Below are 17,991 nucleotides of genomic sequence, written 5' to 3' on the forward strand. Positions count from 1 at the left end.
TTTATTATTTATTTCTCTGTGTAAACCGCCCTGAGCCATTTTTGGAAGGGCGGTATAGAAATCAATCAGATAGATAGACAGATAGATAGATAGGAAGGAAATAATAATATCCCCAAAATGTGTATGTTATCCTTCTACTCATTTTTAAACAGGTATATTCAGTGGCCCATATCTTCTACGTAGGGTCAGGCAGCCTCATGTCTTTATATCTATTTATATACCATATTATATTTATAAACCTCTCCTTAACGTTAATGTTCTGTTGTTCCAAAAATGCGCCGCCCCCCCCCCGCACGCCGTTCCTGAAATTCAGTAACCGCTCTATACTTTGTTTCTCAAAAGCATATATAGACTTTCAGTTTGTTCAGAATAACCTGCCACATCTTTTAAGCCACTCTGTTTCAGTTTTATGGCTACATAAATAGGGGATGGGGATACAGTTGCAGGCACTAGGAAATGGGAGCAAAAGAGAGGAGTGGGAATAGAGAAACGGTTCTGTAGCTACATCTCTTGCAGCTTTGCCTTGTTCGGGAACAATGAGATGGAAGATTTGCCTGGCAAGGGAAGACTCTGAGTAGCTAGGTTCTCGGCTTACAAGGAACGAAGGGGTCTAAAAATTGTTATTTCAGCTCAGAGATTCTCAAGCTTGGAGATCTCTAGGACTCATCCATGGAATGTGCACCATTGAGCAACCAGGTTCAAAGAACCTAGGCTGCCACCCCTCAGGGACCGCGCCTCATGGCCCTGACACACACCCTGCGTCTGACGTCAGACACGGGGGGCAGGTTTAGCTCCTGAGCAGGGCCACGCAGCCCCATTTGGGAGTTAAATGGCCAGCGCTGCATTTGCAGCGCGGCCAGGTGCAGCTCTCCCTCAGGGAGAGCTGCTTCTGGCCATGCTGTGATGATCTAGCTCCCGAATAGGGCCGTGTGGCCCCGTTTGAGAGTTAGATGGTCAGCTCTGCATTTGCAGCACTCTCCTGCAGGGAGAGCCACTCCTGGCCGCGCTGCGCTGGCCTGGATCTAACTTCTGAATGGGGCTGCGCAGCCCCGTTCGGGAGCCAGACCATGCCCCCCGCCCCCCGCATCTGATGTCAGATGCAGAAGGTGGGGCAAGTGGGGCGGTGGCGGCCACCAGACACGAGCCGCCACTGACCTGGCTCTGCTACTGGGTGTGAGGCTCAACAAGTGAGATTAAATTGAATCACAAGGCTCTGATCTTCAAGTCCAATCTAATCACTAGTGGGGAATAGGTTTTACACTTGAACAGGGAGATTGCTCTGCTGAGGGATTTCTTTATTAATGATTACATTTAATTTTATGCAGAGGCTTCATGGTATATGCATTCCAAGCTTAGTTAATTTTCTGTGGGTGTTCTCTTAGACATTCCTCTGAATAGGCGATCTTCTAAAGGAGACAGCTACATGGGGAAGGAGAGCACTGATTTCCAGCATGACTCACTTAATTGAATCTAAAAGTCTTCTCTGGGAGAGGCAATCTGCCCCTGGTTCATATTAACATTGGAAGCTGCCATATATCGAGTCAGACCATTGCATTGGTCCATCTAGCTCCGTATTGTCTACCAAGACTGGCAGTGGCTTATCCAAGGTTACAGGCAGGAGTCTCTCTCAGCCCTATCTTGGACATGTCAGGGAGGGTTCTTGAACCTTCTGCATGCAAGCATGCAGATGCTCTTCCCAGAGCACCCTAAGGGGAATATCTTTCAAATGAAAGATGTACGGCAGATACTGTTTAGCAAAGGGAACAATTCATGCTCGCTACCACAAGACCAGCTCTCCTCCCCTTGGAGGAGACAGGTTCCTTGGCTTGGCTTGCTTGTGTTAGCTCTTTAAGAGAGTGGGAAACTACATTGCAATCTCAGGGTTCCAAAGCTTTGTCTATTCTGGCACTTTCTGTGCTCAGGGCAGAGCAGTGTTTCCTGGTCCCTTACAATCACACTAATGACCTGGGAGCACTAATCAGAACCTGGCCAGATTGACTTATTTCCTTTCCTTGAGCCAGAGGAGTACTCTCAGGTGGAGGCTTCCTCGTCAGTAATACAATCCTTACAGACAGCCAAGATTCAATCTGAGGGTACAATAGGGTGCTATAGGAACAGGCAGGCATGGCAACAACTCTGCCCGAAAAAACATGTTGTGAGATACCTTGCATTTGAAGACATAGCGTGAAATGTCTAGTGAATTTGCTACTGCTGCATGCATGCACATATAGACACAATCAATACTACTACTGATTATAGTGATAATAATTATAGTAGTAATACTTCTACTATAGCACCTACAATAGGTGCTGCACACACAAAAGAGTTTGTAGTCTTAAGGGGGAAACACTGCCACTTAATATAAATGTCCCACTCCATCCTTAAAATTGGCAAAACCTTCATGGATTTTTCAATTTTGACAAAAATGTCAAAATTCCTCCTCCCATTTGTGGGAGGAAGATTTTGATGCATCCCCAAAAATGGGGGAGGATGTTTTTGATGCATCCAAATATATATTTATCTTTAAGCACTTTTAACATAAAGGAAGCAGAGGGGCCTGCTAAATGTCAGCAAGAAGGGAACACTGAAAAAAAGGAGCTGAAAAAGAAATGAGACAGAAAATAGAAAAGAAGTCTTGGGTCCAACGGAGCTGTGCAACAAGGGGAGTATTATTTAGACTCTCAAACTTGACTGTAGCTCAGAGCTGCAACAAGTGTGCATCCCCTGAGGCAACTGCACATTGATGCCAAAGCGATATACAGCTAGTGTACTCTAGTCTCTGAGGAAAGGACTGGAGATCAGCCTTCAGGTAATTTTCAACTATCTAATTATATCATTGGAAGGGAACCAGCGTAATTAATTTTTGAATTTAATTATTAGCCATCATATCATATTGGTTTGAGGGAAATGCCCCTTTCTCTGTTTTCATAGAGGCCATTCTATAACATAATACGAATTTTAAGCATTCAGATACTTTATCATGTTTGTTTGTTTGTTTGGTTTTCTATACCGCCCTTCCAAAAAATGGCTCAGGGCAGTTTACACAGAGAAATAATAAATAAATAAGATGGATCCCTGTCCCCAAAGGGCTCACATTCTAAAAAGAAACATAAGATAGACACCAGCAACAGTCACTGGAAGTATTGTGTTGGGGGTGGATAAGGCCAGTTACTCTTCTCCTGCTAAATAAAGAGAATCACCACGTTAAAAGGTGCCTCTTTGCCAAGTTAGCAGGGGTTATCCATTTATGACACTTTTATCCTGCCATTCCTAAGTGATATAAATAGTTTCTCCTCAAGACACACATATTCATTTATATTTAGTTCTCAATACAACCCTGTGAGGTAGGTTAGGCTGAGAAAGAGTGGTTGGCCCAAGGTCACCTAGTGGACTTAATTGCTGAGCGGGGATTTGAACGCAGGACTCCCCAATCCAAATCCAGCATTGTAACCAGTACACTATTTGGTCTACTTTGGTAGTGTAACTATTTAGTTACTGGGGGTGGGTAGGGGGTTGGTGGGAGAACAGGACTTCTGCTTTAAAAGTCAGCCTGAAATTCCACAGTGTTTAACAATGGGGTAGATTTTCGTTTGCCAACAATCCAGAAATGTTATGCAGCCACCATCCTCCCTCTCTGTTCTTGAAGGAGAACAGCTCAGTATCAACCGGCCCCTCCTGCACCTGTTAAATCCGCTGATGCAAACATGCTTCTGACAGTCACAACTATAATCTAACCTGCAGCACTTGCAAAAAAAGAATGGATTCCAAGTAAATGCTGTTTGGATCATGTTATTAATGTTGAGGGGCTTTAAGCCACCTAGGGAATTCAATATTGTTGCTTTACCTTTCTTCACATTTATTTGCTGTTGCCATGGAAAAGAGATACTGCAGGCCAGATGGACATATCGGAACAAAACATTTCACACTTCATTAATAGAAAGATTAACACTTTAAGATACTTTGTGCATGCAAAAACTGAATCACTGGGCTTTTAAAAATTCTGATGGCGTTCTGCCTCATATTTTGCCTTAGTGCTAGACTTGATCATCAAATGCATCCATGTAGCCAACCAGTGCTGATAGCATGTTTTAAGGGCATTTCTTCACAAGCAGATTCCTCCATTTGATGTAGACACATGACAAAGACACACATCTCGGTGTTCTTCAGCCGCTGCAGTCAGACAAAACATTCTTTTCAGTCTAGCTTGCAGCTGCAGACCCACTTGCAAGAGCTATTCTGAATGTAAGAGATACATAAAGGCACATCAATGTGTTACCATGGAGATGCAAGCAGACATCTCCTAGGATCCTGCAGCACCTTGCTGAAAATTCTGCAACATCGGTTTATTAATCTGAAGATAGGGGGAGGAGGGTTGTTCTGTCTGGTAGACATTGCTGCATTACCTTTAGACATGTAACTACAGACTCCAAGGATTAGTAAGACATTGAACCAGTTCAGATGATACTTCATTTCAGCAGCATAGCAAGGTTGGAGTGGGCCCTGGGACAAAAATTGTATGCCACCCCTCACTTCTTCAGAGTCATGTGGAAGACAGCAAATAGCAAGTTCTCATAGGGATGTGCACAGAACTGTGGCGGGGAGGCTTGAAGTGTGTGGGGGTGTTGCTTTAAGAGCGGGGGAGGGTGCACTTACCACCACCACCACCCTACCACCCACTTTTCCTCTGCCGGCATCAGATTTTTTTAAAGCCCATCGGGGCAGCAGCACACCTCCCTGCCACCCCGTTGGCCCTATCTTCCAGATATGACCAGAAGTCTCCGACACGCCTGTGCACACTGGCATGTTGGTCATATCCGGAAGATGGGGCAGCAGGGAGGAACGCTGCCACCCCGATGGACTTTTTAAAAAACTGATGCCGGTTGAGGAAAAGTGGTGGGAGGGGTAAGTGCACCCTCTCCTGCTCTTAAAGCTAGACACCCCCAGCCATCGAACCGGCAGAACCGCTGGTTCTTCAGACCGGTTCAGAGGCCCATAAACAGCTTCCAAACCGGTTCTGTGCACATCCCTAAGCTCTCACGCAGCTGGCAGGACACACAAACCCCCACCTCAGGGATCCAGGGGCATTTCCCCCTGCTAGTTCAGTTGTAGCTATGCCCCAGCTTCATAGTCCAACCTAACCACATGTAATAATGTACGTGTGCCATGAACATGCACAGCTTTCCCTCCACCCAGTCTGCTGGGCATCTTTCCCTAATCACATGTGAGGCATAAAACATGACAAATTGTAAGTCCAAATTGCTTCTCTACATGTGCTACAACGCTTTCCACATGGTTTACAAATCCCGGGAGGGAGGGAGGTGCTCATGCACATGTCTTTCTTGTCCATGGTCAGGCCCATGGATGAAGTATCATTTGATCTGGTCCATTGTCCCTTGGTTTCTGTTATCCACCATGGGAATAATAGTGAACAGTGGATACTGCACAGCACACCACCCATCAAAGAAGGATGTGTGTGGCTTGCAAGCTAGTTGAGAGCCCGTCCTTGCTTCTAGCAAAGGCAGAGGAGCTGTACACACTCAGCTGTGCACACTTTGCTGTGCTTAAACACTGTTCCACTGCTACTGCCATTGGGAAATAATGGCAGTAGTGGCAGAGCAGGTGTTACATACAGCAGTGTGCACAAAACCTCCCTTGTCTTGGCTAACTGTGGCAAGCCATGTGAGCCATGGCTTGCCACAGCTGTGGGCAGTGTACTGGGTGGGCAGTGTACTGTGTACAGTGTACTGTGTACTGTTCGATGGGCAGTGTACTGTGTGGTATCTCAGCCAGTATCACAAGCTTGTCAGGAAGATGGTTTGGATAAAGATTGTAAAGCATCAAGTACAAATACAACATAAAGCATTAATGATACCAGTGATAGAACCGCTTTTTGCTGCTCTCATAGAACTGCTATGAGAAAAAGGCATATTCTCTGAACTGGCAAACTGAATCTCCTTTTAGGACTTAAATACTGTAGATTAGCATCCTTCCCTATGCAGTTAAAGCTAAACATGGGCTAACACGCTCAGTTCACATAAACTGATAACCTGAGAATCACAAGTGCTAGCTTTTCTCTAGCAGGGTAAATCTTGGAAATCGCCTGCAATAAAATAGCCTGGGTCAAAGGGTAGGGCAGGTGGTAGCCTTGTTGTAAATGCTAGGTATTGTTTAGGGGAACTGAGTTCTTCCATGTCTTGGTTAATAAGTTTCTACTGATGTGCAGGTGCATCAGTATTTATGTTAATACCTATCACTGGTGTCTGATGTATCCAAAAAGTTGGGTTGCTACAAGCCCCCCATCCCTAATCTACTCTCATCACTCTTTTTTTTTTTTAGTGCTGTCCACCCTAGTCAGCTCCTCTTACCTGTTCTAACACAGCTCCATCCATGGAAATCTATTTTATCATCCATAATAACTAAATGGAACTTCTGTGTTCAGAGATAATATACTTTTCAGTACCAGATGCTGAGGACAGTCAACCACTGTTTTCTTATGACCTGCTTATAAGCTTTCTAGAGGCATTTAGCTAGCAACCTTAGAAAACAGGATTTGGACTAGATGAAACCTTAGTCTTGCACAATAGAACTCTTCTTATGTGTTCTTGCATTTAGTAAATTGATTAAGGTTCCAAGTTCCCTCCCTGGCTTCTCCAAGATAGGGCTGAGAGAGATTCCTGCCTGCAGTCTTGGAGAAGCTGCTGCCAGACTAGGCAGACAATACTGAGCTAGATGGACCTATGGTCTGACTCAGTATATGGAAGCTTCCTATGTTCCTGTGATTACATCGATCAACTTACAGCACAGTGTAATGCCAGTGTTAGGGACCCGCTGGGGCTGCCATGCATTAGGGGTGTGCACGGAACCGCAGAGCTGTGGTCCAGCACTGTGTGGGGGGTTCCTTTAAGGGCGGGGGAGGGTTTACTTAATCCTCCTGCCGCTTTCCCCCCTCCAGCGCGCGTATTCTATGTAGTAATTGGGGCGGCAGGATACCGCCCTGCCGCCCCTTCTCCCAATTGAGTGCAAAAGGCTGCACAGAGCCTTTTGCGCACATGCACATCGCGCGCATTTCACATCTCCCCGACGTGCGCGCATGGCCACACACACGCACGCACGTCAGGGAGATGTGAAACTCGCGCGCAGCGTGCGCAAAAGGCTCAGTGCAGCCTTTTGCACTCAAGTGGGAGAAGGGTCGGCAGGGAGGTATCCTGCCGCCCCAATTACTACATAGAATACGCACGCTGGAGGGGAGAAAGCAGTGGGAGGGGTAAGTAAACCCTCCCCTGCCCTTAAAGGAACCCCCCCAACCGAACCGGCCAGGTCCGGACCGGTCCAGACCAGTCCGGAGGCCTTTAGAATGGCCTCCGGTCCGGTCCGGGCCCATCCCTACCATGCATTTTGAAGGCAGCCCCAGCAGTGTTGTGCGAGAACACTCTTGCACCAATACTTAAAACAGCTCATGTGCAGGTGCACAGTGCTAACGCCAGCACTGGCGCTTGCTTAGAGTCACAAAACTCAGCAATCCAGAGGGCCAGAGGGTAGTGATGAGGTTAAATTTCACATGCCAATTTAAACTAAACAGCCAGTCCTGTGGCTGATGGCTTCTAGTTATATAAGTAACATCTAACTTATAAATAAGTTATGAATACATGTTATAAATAAGTGATCTGTGTTCTGAAATGTATGCCATTTACAAAATGAGAGGTACTATGAAGGTAAAACCTTGGGCAGTGATTCAGTGAGGTCATTCACACAATCAAAAACTGTGTTCTACCGAGGTTTGTGCTCCCAATTTCTAGTTGTATGGAAGCAAGGTAGGAGGAAAGCCTGGGTAGCTTTCCCTCCTTCCTTGCTTCCACACAATCACTTCTATTAGAGGAGAGCCAGCATGATGTCATGGTTAGAGTGCTGGACTAGGACCGGGGAGACCCGAGTTCAAATCTCCATTCAGCCATAATACTTGCTGGGTGACTCTGAGCCAGTCACTTCTGTTTCAGCCTAACCTACTTCACAGGGTTGATGTGAGGAGAAACTGAAGTATGTAGGCTTCTTGGAGGAAGAGCAGAATATAAAATGTAAATAATAATAATAATGATACCCAGGTTTTCCTCTTACCTTGATTGATTGACAACCAAAAATTGGGAGCACTCCCAGACCTGGCTAGAACACAGTGTTTTTTAAATGGTGTTAATGACCTCAAAGTTATTAGCAGCAGTGGCCTTAGCAGAGATCTAGGGAATCAGCCAATCTCTTGTGCAGCACTTTATCTTATTTTTTCAAAATAGCTGCAAGACGCTATGAAAGTCAAATGGAGTTATTTGTGTGTATTTCTATTGGTGCAAATGACTACAGAAGGTTGTACTTGGATATTGTTGTTGTTGTTATTCGATTTCTATACCGTCCTTCTGAAAATGGCTCAGGGCGGTTTACACAGATAAACAACAAATAAGATCGATCCCTGTCCCCAAAAGGGCTCACAATCTAAAAAGAAACATAAGATAGACACCAGCAACAGTCACTGGAGGTACTGTGCTGAGGGTGGATAGGGCCAGCTACTCTCACCCTGCTAAATAAAGAGAATTGCCACTTTAAAAGGCGATATCTGTCCCTGGTTCCAAAGATAACATAAGAATCTACTTTTTCATATCCATGTTACATGCCACAGACATGCAACAGACATGATCCCACCTGGTTATGCCAAATCGGGCAAGATTTACAGCTCAGCATGTGGCTGGAAGAGAGAGAGCCGGGTCTCATGATCAGTGAGAACCGGTTTCTGCAGCAGAGTGGGGAGAGTGGGCTAAGAGAGCGGGCTCACAATCAAAGTGGGAGCCCTGGGTGGCCGGATTGGCTGCCCACATGATTGCTGGCTCCGTGACGGAGCCGGCGGGGGCTGGGGAGCTCAGGGGCTGCACGGCCCCCGGAAGCTCTCGTATGCCCTGCACGAGCGCGCAGGGCATACTGGGGAGACCCCCGGATCTGGCAGTCACCCCCAGGACAAAATCAGCCTGGGAGAACCGGTATGGGGGCAAAAGTTCATCCCCAGCCAGCTGACCACCCTTGTTGCACTTTTAATCTCTCTTCTCCCAGCTGATGGAGAACCGACAGCAATCCAATTCTGACACACAGGTCTCCTGCCACCATGACTAGTTTGATCCAACCTTAAAGTAAACAAGGTCCATAAAATCAGTCTGAAGTAATTAGAAAAAAAATTACATGTTTTTCATCTACTTGCTTCTGTTAGATTTTCAAACTCTGAATGCTGCTAAAAAGCAGGATTTTCATTTCTGTCCTTTTTAAAGCTCCCTGAAACATCATCTGGCAAACAAAACATTCTGGTTGTTTGTGTGTTTTAATTTAAAGGACAAAAAGGTCAAAGAACAAGAAACAAAAGACGAACCTCTTCACCCACTTCTGAAGAAATCTGAGAAAAATCCCCCTTCCTACAAAGAACCTTCCTCCTGCCTTGTGACACAGTTACAAAATCCGAAAGCTCTGTTGAATGATCGCAGAGCTAGCCAGGGTGGTGTTACAGAGAAAGGTATGTGAAAAACTCTTCTTTGCATTGTTGATATGATGGCCTAAGCTTGCTTTAGAAGTTAGAGGTCAAAGAATTGCACAAGTTAGAGCTTATCACAGATTTAAACTAGTTTGACAGATATGTAGATTCAAACTGCATGTTACATTAAAAATTTATTTAAAGCTGTTATTTTTATTTCTTTTAAAATAAAATGCAGCTGGATTGGCCCCCTCTTAAATCAGGATTGTGACTGTGAATAAGAGAGCTTTAACACCGTTCTCTGCCACAAACCTAATCTTGATAAAACTCCTATTTCCCCATGGCCACTATTGCCAAGGAATAAAAGCTCCCTGGATCCCCATGGGAGCTTTTCCCCTATGGAAAATAGTAGTAATGGGATGTCAGGGGGTGGGGGGAGAGAACCAGATTTATCTATTTATTTAAAATATGTATGTAAATATGTATGTTCCATCCCTCCAGTACAATACTGCTCAAGGTGGCTCACAACAATAAATCAGTTTTTATTTTTTTATTTTTATTTTTATTTATATACTGCCCTTCCAAAAATGGCTCAGGGTGATTTACAATATTAAAATAAAATAAAATAAAATAAAATAAAATAAAACTAGATCCAATTAAAATCAAGTTTACAAATTTAAAAACCTACTAGAACAGACAAGATAAAAACGTTTTAAAACTTCTCTAAAAAGATGAGTCTTTAAATATTTCTTAAATATGATGGGGAACCAAGTGAGGAAAATCTAAATCAAAATGAAGTATCAAAACACAAGCAAGAGAAGAAGAGAGGGGAAAATATAAGCAAGTGAAATGTGGAAAGGGGGGTTTGACAGCCATGACAGAACAGAGGAATATTGAAGTTCTGAGAAGTAATAGTTATAAGTTAGCCTTCTGATGGGACAGGCAGGTAAGAAGGTGTGGCAATAGAAAGCCATTATGTAAAGCAAGAGAAATCAAGATTACACATCCTATTTGGGAGTAAGCAATTAAGCAAAGATGGGCAATAGCTCATTTTTAAATTAAATGTATGTTTACCATGTTGTTCTGGGAATATTTTTATTTTGGGGTAAGCCTGAATCAAGCAAAAATCCCACAAAGGATTTGTCCTGATTTTTAAAAATTGTTTTATAGATTCTCCTAGTGGTTTGAGCCCTTTCCACGAATCAGCAACAGCCAAGACAGGTTGCGTCACCTCCTATTCCTTAGAATACCTTGAAATTCAACAGCCTGTTCCAAGGACCCCAAGGCTTACGAAGCGGCAAGATTCCCCTCAGCAGGAGCCTTCAAGCCCAGGGAGCCAGAATTTGGATTCTCCTTTAATTTTGAACATTGTGCATTCTTTTGAAACTGGTGACAGAGAGGACCAAATAGACCAAGTTTCTCCCAGTCATCAATATCGAATGCTAAGCTCACCAGTAAATTTTGGCCGGAGAAGCTCCAGTGAAAGGACATTGTCTCCCCTTTTCCAACCTGGAGGCACTTCTCCCAGTCCTACTAAAAGTCCAGTTCACCCCACTCAACTGTCATTCACATATGATGAAAAAACCAGTTCCTTTAGAGAAGAAGCTGTTTCTCCAACCCAGCTAAATAACACATCTAATCCCTTGGGGAGCCCTAACTGTGTGAAAAGTAGAGGCCGATTCCCCATGATGGGCATTGGACAGGTGATGAGGAAAAGGAATCAGTCAGTAGGATCACCCACTGAGAAGACTCTGGAAGCAAGGATGCCTCAGTTGCAGCAAATGAGCCCAACACAAATTTCATTCAATATAATGGACCCAATAAATGGCCAGTGCTGAACAGTTCTGGAGGCTTACATTTGTGTAGTGCTGGTTTCTGGGATTTGCATTTTCCATATAAGTAGTGAAAAATAGCAGTCATAATGTTCTGTCTATATAGATTATCACATCTAATAAGAAAATCACAAGGCCATATCTTCTAGTAGCCTTTCATAGTGCAGTTGAGGAAAAGACAACTACTGCAAGTGTTGTGAAGACTTGCTTGATTTTAAAGTCCTACATGAGTTCCCCAAGTAGGTACTTTTTTTCTGTATCCTAATATTACACAGAGGTTTTTGTCAACGAAAGACTACTCCACCTAACAGCATGATTTAACAGTGAAATTGGGATTTGTTAAACTGACCATTCGACTTCTGAAGCCATAGTTGACAGACTTGTTAGGCAATATCATGGCTGTTCCACTAGGACAAGCGTTGCTCATATAACTCAAAGAGGACAATTAATAAAGGACCAAGAATGTTTTCATGTTTCTCAAAAAGATATGTTCTCTGAATTCATATATTGAATGAAGACGAGACAGACCTTTAAGGACTTGGGGACACAAAACATAAAAGCTAGATATAACAGAGCAAGATGCTGATAAAGCAGTTTTCAACTGTCTGATTATCTACCTAAAATCAGCCTGTATTTTTCCTAAACAAAATGTTCATTTGATAAGAGATCTACTGTAAAGGACATGTCCATCTCAAAATATAAGGAAATATATTGAAATATAAGGAAATCTACATGCACACTTTCCTTCTTACCATAAGACTAGCCATGGGTGCTTACAAATATGAACTAGAACAATAGTTCACATTTCTAAATGCTCTACTTAAAAAACTTGGTCATCTCTTTGTATAGTTGTACCATTTATGTGAAACTGTCTTTAAAATATTGTATAATCTCTGTTATAAGCAAACTGCATTGGACATACTTGAAAGTGTTGCTGAGAAACTCTGCACTGCATTAAGAGGAGTTTTCAAGGACACATCTGCTAGCTCCAGTGCCATTTGCAAATGGCACAAACAGTAATGCAGTTGCTATCAAAAATTCAGTAGTGCTATGAACTGTGAAGATTAACTTTCATAAAAAGCAAACATGTTCTGTACTCTGCAGCTCTTTTTTTTTCATAGTAAAGGAAGTGTCTGAATAAGAAAACAGGCTTTTTGTGCAAATCATTTGCTATGAATTTACAGGCTTTTAACCAAAGACTGTTCTATGGTTTATCTGTGCCCTGTTGGCATATGAATTATGTGTACAGGACTGTGGATGATTGTTAGCATTTGGCTGGCACTGTGGCAAGTTGCTATCTATGTGCTTCCCCTCCTCTAGTATACATACTAAGTGGATGTTAATGCCTTCTTTAAAGGAGAAATCGGAGACAGCATAAGGGGCTTTTTTAATTGTTGCAGAATTGTTATATTTATGCTTTTCAAGTCATTCAATTCATTAGGAAAGGCTGTAAGATGATGATTTTTCCCCCATTGAGATGATCATGATATTACGAAAACCCCAGGCAAATATCTGCTTGCTGTCAAATATTTCTTCAGAATGAGGAGTGGGGAACAGAAGTGGATGGAGTATCAAACACAGCAGTAGTTCTTTGCCTGCAGCTACCTTGAAATCTTTTGGATATCAGTGGGTCCACATGTCTGTGTATGAATATTTCTGAGACAGAAGCACCCTTATGTAATGCCATACGGGAAAGAGGCATGCATGAGAGCAATTGTCTCCGAGATGGCAGTGGCTTCACTACAGATCACTTCCAATTCGGGATCTCAATAATTGCATTTCCACAGCTATCATGGCATAACAATGAAATGACGCTATACCCAACCCTGTGGACCTGTAACTAAGGCTTAGTTGTGATAAACAGGTATATGTCTGGCCTGTACCACTTTTCATATTTAAAAAATCGCTGTACATAGATGTTGGAGACAAGGGTCCCTGCCTGTCATTCTCCCTGACATGCTAGTGTTCTTTGGGTAGGGATATATCTTTTTTTCATGGAGAAGCATTTTGTTGTATCAAGCCTCACATGCAGTCTGAAGCTGTATGGTTCTACAACCTGATCTGTGGTGTATGAGAACCAGGGCTAAGAAGGGGGTGGGGGGCAGGCCATACTTGAAAGCTGTGCAGCTTGCTTGAGTCAAATGAACATCCACATCGGCCTGTAAGGCTGGGAAGGTTTCAAATTCCTTGGGGTAAACAATTATCTCTCTAGGTGCCAGAATCAAACATTTTGGCATCCACTGACTGCAGAGAAGTAGAGTGGGGCTAGAACATGGCATGGAAGAAATGTGAAAACTCCAGTGTTCTAATTTCTAGTCATGCTGAACTTGACTTTACTCGCTTAAGAGAGTTTCAGGCTCCAAACTCTAGGGCTGTTCCAAAGACTCCACATTCTGAACCGCTAACACCCCTGCCGTAGGGTAGTGTTGTTTACACTTTCACTCCAGCTGCCCCTACCGCTGCTGTACAAACCAATCTACATTTTAAACTTGATCATGTATAAAACACTGTTCGCAGTTCAACAGACAAAAATACAATACAAAACACCATAAACAAAGGTCCCCTTGTTGCAATCGGAATATGGCATGCTGTAAAGACTCCTCTCAAAATTTGAGGCAGTTTCTTTAAAATAACGAAAAACATTCTGGTAGAATATAAGAGCCTATACATCACTGAAGTTTGTGGAAGTCATAAAGTTTATTTGGTGGTATTTACTCACATAACATAAAACTGATAAGGTTGTTATCAGTGTTCCCTGTAACAGAGATTTCCAGATGTTGTCGACTACAACTTCTGTTATCCCCAAGCAAAGGCCAATGCAGTTGGGGAAGATGGGATCTGGGAATCCCTGTTAGAGGGAACACTGGTGGTGACATTTGGTATACCATCCTGTATATGCTTCAGACTTCTGTACCTAAATGTCTTGCAAATACTGTACTAAGTTGAACTATCAACTCAGGTTTATTTGGAACCCAATGAAACATTGGGGGAAAGCAAGAAAGAACTGTATTTTTGTGAACACAATGGTAAATATATGTAATATCAGAATGAATCGTTGTTGCCAAATCTTTTTTAATTATAAAATACGAATATTGCATTTCTGGAAGTATAATTAAGTATTCAGCTTGATCTACTATAGTAGCTATTTTCTAAGGACTGGTTCACACTTGCTGGTAGCCCACACAGGTGTCGGTGGGGTAACAGGTGGTTTCATAAAAGAGCTGCACTTGTATAGAGATGCCATTTGTGTGATCTACCACTTAAGGTTGCCAACACTCCAGTACAGGCCTGGAGTCTCCAGGAATCAACGTCTATCTCCAGGTGACTTTGAAAGCAATCCCAGACAATTTAATGGCTTTAATTTGTGAGAAATATTCAAAAGAAAATCTGACTGGAAATAGCTTCAGTCAATGTAGGCAACCCTTCAAGCACATCCACATAGGTGTTGTAACTGGCCACTGCAGTGTGCATGAAATATTTCATAAGACTCGTACCTTAGCTCTCCTTTTCCAGTCCATGACAAAGTCTGAAACAAAGTAACTGGAATACATTGGTATACATTCTCTAAAAGCACCCTTTCCTCAAACTCTAGTCTACTAAAATAGTGCCTCCAGCACCTCTTTCTGCTCAAAGACACTGTAAGCCCAGTTTGTATGCCATATACATAACCCACTGGGAGAGGCAGGTCCTCATGACGAGTCATCAGTGTGGAGCAGCTCTTCATGTGATTCAGGCAATTTAATTTGCACCATTGCAAATCCTCTTGCATAGGGACTTGTAATACTGTTGCTGAAAGTGTGCCACACAGGGACTCATTTTATACAAACAGCTTGTCGCATATAGCTAGCACCACACTGGTGTGATTCAAACCACATCTTGCACAGCAGGGTGCACATATTAATTGGGTCATAGGGGAAAGAGGAGGAGGAGGAGGGGCAAAGTAAGATCCTGTCGCACTAATTATCCTCTGGCACAGGGATGCATTCAAAACACTTGATTGGTGGAACAACAAGCTGACGCCCAGTCCTAAAGATCAAGTGTCTTGTGTCATGGCCATCTGGCTGAATTTAGTATCCTTCAGTTGTGCTTTGGGCGGTTATTAGGAAAAAACCCTAGCCCTCTAAACCATATCAACTTTTTTTTAAAAAGAGCACTATGTTGATTTGAATCAAACTACCTCTATCAATCCCTACTAATGAAAAGGCCTCTGACAATTTTATGACCGTAACGCATTATCTTTCTTTCCTGTGATACCTACCTTAGTTCAATGCTTATCTCTGTGACACGTGTCCTGCTCCTCCCTCCACTCCCCAAACCAGCACCTGGATTGAACCCATTTCCCCTCAAAACTAGATTCTGTTTTATAGCTGCTTCCCTCATAAACTCAAAACAATCTTATGTTTGTTTAACTAAGTTTTATTCAGAAATGACTCAATTTTTCTCCTCCTCCTCCCTTTCCCCTCACTTATCTTTCTCACTCCTCCCCCACACTCTCTACAGAATCCCCACTAGGACAAACGTCCAAACAACAAAATACAAAAAATTACTGGATATAATACAACAGATTCTGAATCTGAGGGAGGTCAAAGACTCCTTCCAGATTGGTTGCCTACCTTCTGTTTCCTTCCCTTGAATTTTCCTTCCAAGACAAATAGCAGTCACAAGTGGAAGAGGGATCTAGATTGGGATAGTAGGAAGCCCCAAGGGGTAAGGATCCCAACCACTGCCCCAATCCAGATGGGCCCTGCACAGGTGCCATTTACAAAAACAAAACAAAATCCATGTATACACAGTCTCCAATCATGCAATAGGCATATTGTTTACTTTGGTTTTAAGTATAGCTGCTCAGGGTGTAAGCGCAAATTCCTTCTGATCTCAATGAGACAACATTAATGATTTGAGGCATGCAATCCTACATAATTTGGATGTTCTTACACCTAGTGAACTCAGTCCCTATCTGGACATAAATGCTTACATTTCTCCTGTGGACACTGCTCACTATTGCTCTTGCCAACCTCCTAATTTCAGAATTTAATGAAAGAGTTAGTTCTATACCACCTTTAAAAAAATGATAACATTGATTTAATGGTAGAAGGATATCATCCGTGACAAATATTTTGAAGGTGCAGCCCCTATGGACTGTGTTAGTGCTATTGATTCTATCCATTCTTATTATTTATTTATGTATTTATTTATTTATTATTAATTCAATTTCTATACCACCCTTCCAAAAATGGCTCAGAGCAGTTTACACAAGAGAAATAATAAATGAAGGCTTATGAAGGCTACATAAGAATGATTCAATAAATTTGGATCAAATCATCATCATCACCATTTTTTCAGTGAGAGAAACAAGCTCCTGGAAAAATAAATGAATATATATATATTTATTTGTAGCTGCTTATTGCTCACCCTATATCTCCAAAAGGATGAGTCAGGGGGAAGGAATGGTCTTGCTCCTTCCCTCTGACCTGCCCCTTGTTTTCCCCATATTTTCTTATAAGCAAGGAAGAAGATGGGGCAGATTTCACTTGGAATACTGTGTACAACTTTGGGCACCACATTTTAAGAAGGACACTGATAAAGTGGGACAGTTTTCGAGCAGAGCAACAAAGATGGTGAGAAGTCTGGAAACCAACTCCTATGACCAAAGGTTGAAAGAGCTGGGTCTGTTTAAATTTGAGGAGAGAAGATTTAAAGGCAGAAATGATAGCCATCTTAAATTACCTCAAGAAGAAGGAGCAGACTTGTTCTCTATTGGTCCCAAGGGTGAGCCTCAAACCAATGAGTTGAAATGACAAGCAAGCCAATTCAGGCTGGATATTAAGAGTAATTTCTCTAACTGTAAAAGCTGTTCAACAGTGGAAGAGTCTGCTTTGTGCAGTGGGGGCTTCTCCTTTTCTAGAGGTTTTCAAAAGAGGCTGGTCAGCCATTTTTCATGGATATTGTAACACTTTCCTGCACTGAGCACAGGCTTGTGTTAAAAGACTTCCAAGTTCCCTTCTGACTCTAAAGTGTTATGATAATATCCTTTTCTCCCTCTGCCCCATTTATTAGGAGGTATAGATGGGATGGTGTTGGAGGATGAAAGCTCCCATAATGCACTTGGGACAGAGATGGACTTAGGCAAATGCTCTTCCCCTGTGCCCAGGCCAATCAAATTCCCCATTGATTGTCTTGATGTCACCACTGATTTGCAAATTGTTAGCTTAAATGTAGCTAGCATAGCTGGTCTTCAGAGTGATGAGTATGATTTTGAGATGTTGGTTTATGCACAGTGGCTGACATCCAGATTACCAAAGGAGGCACAGAATGTGAGCTGTGTACCTGCTGCAGAGGACCTAAAGTTAGCTGTGCAGTGCCTAGCACACAGTATGAAGGTCGAATTTTGGTGATCCATCCTACCTTCCCTTCAAAGCACCCTGTGCCTAGTAGAAATATGTCCCTGAATGTCACATAGCCATCAAGGACTTACTTTTCTGTGTTGTAATGGGGGGGGAGGGTTTGAATGCTTCCAGAAGCACACTGAGCTACACAAAAGTATTGCCCCTGAGGCTTGCATGGCTCTCAAGAACATACAGACACAGAGCACTTTGAAGGAAAGGGAGGGTCCATGATATTTGCCCTCCCCACTGAGTGCTGCCTTTGGAAAAGCTGCCACTG

The 17,991-nt window shown here is 42.9% G+C and overlaps 1 protein-coding gene across 1 annotated transcript in view; it reads left to right on the plus strand.

The window, feature by feature from the left end:
• Positions 1 to 14,425, plus strand: part of HUNK (hormonally up-regulated Neu-associated kinase) — a 100,864-nt gene extending 86,439 nt beyond the window's left edge. Inside the window, exons 9-10 of the mRNA XM_053310091.1 lie at positions 9,361 to 9,538; positions 10,667 to 14,425. Of these exons, the coding sequence (XP_053166066.1) occupies positions 9,361 to 9,538; positions 10,667 to 11,334 (846 nt within the window). The 3' untranslated portion in view covers positions 11,335 to 14,425. The remainder of the gene's footprint in view (positions 1 to 9,360; positions 9,539 to 10,666) is intronic.
• Positions 14,426 to 17,991: the final 3,566 nt, after the last annotated feature.

Source organism: Hemicordylus capensis, chromosome 3 (assembly GCF_027244095.1).
Source record: "Hemicordylus capensis ecotype Gifberg chromosome 3, rHemCap1.1.pri, whole genome shotgun sequence".
Lineage (NCBI taxonomy): Eukaryota > Metazoa > Chordata > Lepidosauria > Squamata > Cordylidae > Hemicordylus > Hemicordylus capensis.